Source organism: Gekko japonicus, unplaced genomic scaffold, assembly GCF_001447785.1.
Source record: "Gekko japonicus isolate JY-2015 unplaced genomic scaffold, Gekko_japonicus_V1.1 scaffold2427, whole genome shotgun sequence".
Lineage (NCBI taxonomy): Eukaryota > Metazoa > Chordata > Lepidosauria > Squamata > Gekkonidae > Gekko > Gekko japonicus.
The window spans coordinates 51,556-55,352 of record NW_015163160.1 but is presented as its reverse complement, the minus strand read 5'-3'; the positions used below and the strand labels follow the sequence as shown (position 1 = coordinate 55,352).

The window sequence follows — 3,797 nt, the reverse complement described above, 5'->3', positions numbered from 1 at the left end:
CTGCCAATGAGTTCTGTGTGTGTTTAAACTCTACCCCGAGTTCCCCCTCTTTTTGCGCATTTCTTATGCATTTCTTTCTATGTACGCTAGTGTTGCTTTCAAGCGCCGTAATCAGCAAGGTCGCAGGTGGAGACGAGTCGGCTTTGCTTAGTCTATAATGAGCTAGGTTGTGGGAAGAGTATAATTGTTTATCTTTTTAGAACCGTTGCTTCCCAAGCTTTGGGCGCGAGTTTGCAAACCCACCCGTGTGAGCGGGAACCATGTCCATTGATTACAGCTAGTATGAATCGCTTTATTATTTCCTTTATTCTAAACAGTGCTTGTGTTCCAGCATTATCATGGCTTCAATAAAATAATACTTTGCGACAAATGTGTATTCTGTTGAAAGCTGTGGTTCCTGACAATTACAAAGGTTATGAAAAGACATAATGCATAAAGATTCATAAATATAATCAAAATCATGAATATGAAACATCTTTCCTCTCCTGTGTGTGTCCTTTGGTGGGACGTTAGTTCACCACTCTTACGGAACCTTTTCCTACATGGCAGGCATATATATGGTTTCTCCCTTGTGTGAATACTTTGATGGGAAATAAGACTGCAACTCACAGTGAAGGTTTTTCCACACTACAAGCATTTATTAGGTTTTCTCCCTGGTGTGAATTCTTTGTTGTGAGTAAGACCGGAACTCCAATTGAAGCTTTTCCCACACTCCAGGCATTTATATGGTTTCTCCGCTCTGTGTATTCTTCGGTGAGAAATAAGATTGCAACTCACAGTGAAGCTTTTCCCACACTCCAGGCATGTATATGGTTTCTCCCCTACATGTGTCCTTCTTTGATGGGAAATAAGGCTGCTACTGTGACTGAAGCTTTTCCCACAGTCCAAGCATTTATATGCTTCCTCCCCTGTGTAAATTCTTTCATGGGAAGTAAAACTGAAACTGTGATTGAAGCTTTCCCCACACTCCAGGAATTTTTATTTCTTCTCCCCTGTGTGAATTCTTTCATGAGAAGTAAGACTGTAATTGTGACTGAAGCTTTCCCCACAGTCCAGGCATTTATATGGTTTCTCCCGTGTGTGTGTCCTTCGGTGGGAAGTAAGGTCTGTACTCCAACTGAAACTTTTCCCACAGTCCAGGTATTTATATGGTTTCTCCCCTGTGTGAATTCTTTGATGGGAAATAAGAATGTTACTCTGAATGAAGCTTTTACCACACTCCAGGCATTTATATGGTTTCTCCCCTGTGTGTTCTTTGGTGGGAGGTAAGGTGTCCGCTCTTTCTGAAGCTTTTCCCACACTCCAGGCATTTAAATGGTCTCTCCCCTGTGTGTATTCTTTGATGGGAAGAAAGGTGTGAATTCTGACGGAAACTTTGTCCACAATCCAGACATTTATATGGTTTCTCCGCGGTGTGAATTTTCTGATGGACACTGAAGTTTGAAGGATAACTGAAGCTTCTCCCACACTCCAGGCATTTATATGGTTTCTCCCCAGTGTGAACTCTTTGATGGGAAGTAAGATTGCTACGGTGATTGAAACTTTTCTGACACTGCAGGCATTTATATTTCTTCTCTCCTGTGTGTGTCCTCTGGTGGGAAGTAAGGCCTGCACTCCAACGGAAACGTTTCTCACACTCCAGGCATTTATATGGTTTCTCCCCTGTGTGAATTCTTTGATGGAAAGTAAGGTGTGATTTCTGACCAAACCTTTTCCCACACTGCAGGCATTCATATGGTTTCTCTCCTTTGTGAATTCTTTGATGGGAAGTAAGGCTTCCACTGTAACTGAAGCTTTTCCCACCCTCCAGGCATTTATATGGTTTCTCCCCTGTGTGAATTCTTTGATGGAAAGTAAGGTGTGATTTCTGACCAAACCTTTTCCCACACTGCAGGCATTCATATGGTTTCTCTCCTTTGTGAATTCTTTGATGGGAAGTAAGGCTTCCACTGTAACTGAAGCTTTTCCCACCCTCCAGGCATTTATATGGTTTCTCCCCTGTGTGAATTCTTTGATGGAAAGTAAGGTGTGATTTCTGACCAAACCTTTTCCCACACTGCAGGCATTCATATGGTTTCTCTCCTTTGTGAATTCTTTGATGGGAAGTAAGGCTTCCACTGTAACTGAAGCTTTTCCCACCCTCCAGGCATTTATATGGTTTCTCCCCTGAGTGAATTCTTTGATGCAAAGTAAAGTTTGATTTCTGACCAAACCTTTTCCCACACTGCAGGCATTCATATGGTTTCTCTCCTTTGTGAAATGTTCGATGGGAAGTAAGGCTTCCACTGTAACTGAAGCTTTTCCCACACTCCAGGCATTTATATGGTTTCTCCCCTGTGTGAATTCTTTGATGCAAAGTAAAGTGTGATTTCTGACCAAACCTTTTTCCACACTCGAGGCATTCATATGGTTTCTCTCCTTTGTGAAATCTTTGATGGGAAGTAAGGCTTCCACTGTAACTGAAGCTTTTCCCACACTCCAGGCATTTATATTTCTTCTCCCCTGCGTGTGTCCTTTGGTGGGAGATAAGGCCTGCATTCTGACGGAAACTTTTTCCACACTCCAGGCATTTATATGGTTTCTCCCATGTGTGAATTTTCTGATGGACACTGAAGTTTGAAGTATCACTGAAGCTTTTCCCACACTCCAGGCATTTATATTTCTTCTCCCCTGCGTGTGTCCTTTGGTGGGAGATAAGGCCTGCATTCTGACGGAAACTTTTTCCACACTCCAGGCATTTATATGGTTTCTCCCATCTCCTGAGTGAATTCTTTGATGGGAAGTAAGGTTTCCACTTTGACTGAAGCTTTTCCCACACTCCAGGCATTCATATGGTTTCTCCCCTGTGTGAAATTTCTGATGGCTACTGAGCTGTGAACTAAAACTGAAGCTTTTCCCACACTCCAGACATTTATATGGTTTCTCGCCTGTGTGAACCCTTTGATGGGAAGTAAGAGCAGAACTCTGACTGAAACTTTTCCAACACTGCAGACATTTATATTTCTTCTCCCCTCTGTGTGTCCTTTGGTGGGAAGTAAGGTCTGCACTCTGATGGAAACTTTGTCCACACTCCAGACATTTATATGGTTTCTCCCCTGAGTGAACTCTTTGATGGGAAGTAAGACAGGAACTCTGACTGAAACTTTTCCCACACTCTAGGCATTTATATGGTTTCTCCCTTGAGCGAACTGTTTGATGGGAAGTAAGACAGGAACTCTGACGGAAACTTTTCCCACACTCTAGGCATTTATATGGTTTCTTCCTTCTGTGGATTCTTTCATGAGAAGTAAGTCGCACTCTCTGCCTGAAACTTTTCCCACACTCCAGACGTTTATATATTTTCTTTTTGCTACACTTCCTTTGTTGAATATTAATAACTGATATTGCAGTGAAACTTTCGCTGCTTGCAGTGCACTCATTCCTACTGTCTCCTTGAGTTATGTTTTGCCATGGAGAATCACCCCCCTGTAAAAGACTGGAACTATTCCTCCCTTTGGGTGGGTGTTTTCCCTCCTCCTTCTTTGGTGCATCCAAATATTACCTGGTGTGAAGATATGACATTTCCCACAATTTTCAGTCCAGTAGCATTTAAAGACTAACTAGGTATTTCAGATATAAGGTTTTGGAGCCAAAGCTCCCTTCATCATGTCTGATTCAGAATGGAAATTTCTCAAGTCTTTATATCCCAGTATGAGGTTGGGACAGGTGTGGTAAAAAAGGAACTCAAGATGCAGAAGTACCATGCACATTGCAATTAGCTGGATTAGAACAAAGGAGAAATGCTTAGGGAAAGCACA

General features: G+C 42.3%; 1 protein-coding gene across 1 annotated transcript in view; it reads right to left on the bottom strand.

Moving 5' to 3' along the window:
- Nucleotides 1-627: 627 nt before the first annotated feature.
- The window catches only part of LOC107106864 (zinc finger protein 91-like), a 6,981-nt gene continuing 3,811 nt past the window's right edge, over nt 628-3,797 (bottom strand). Inside the window, 4 exon segments of the mRNA XM_015407081.1 lie at nt 628-908; nt 1,023-1,252; nt 1,254-2,755; nt 2,758-3,431. Coding sequence (XP_015262567.1) covers nt 628-908; nt 1,023-1,252; nt 1,254-2,755; nt 2,758-3,431 — 2,687 coding nt within the window.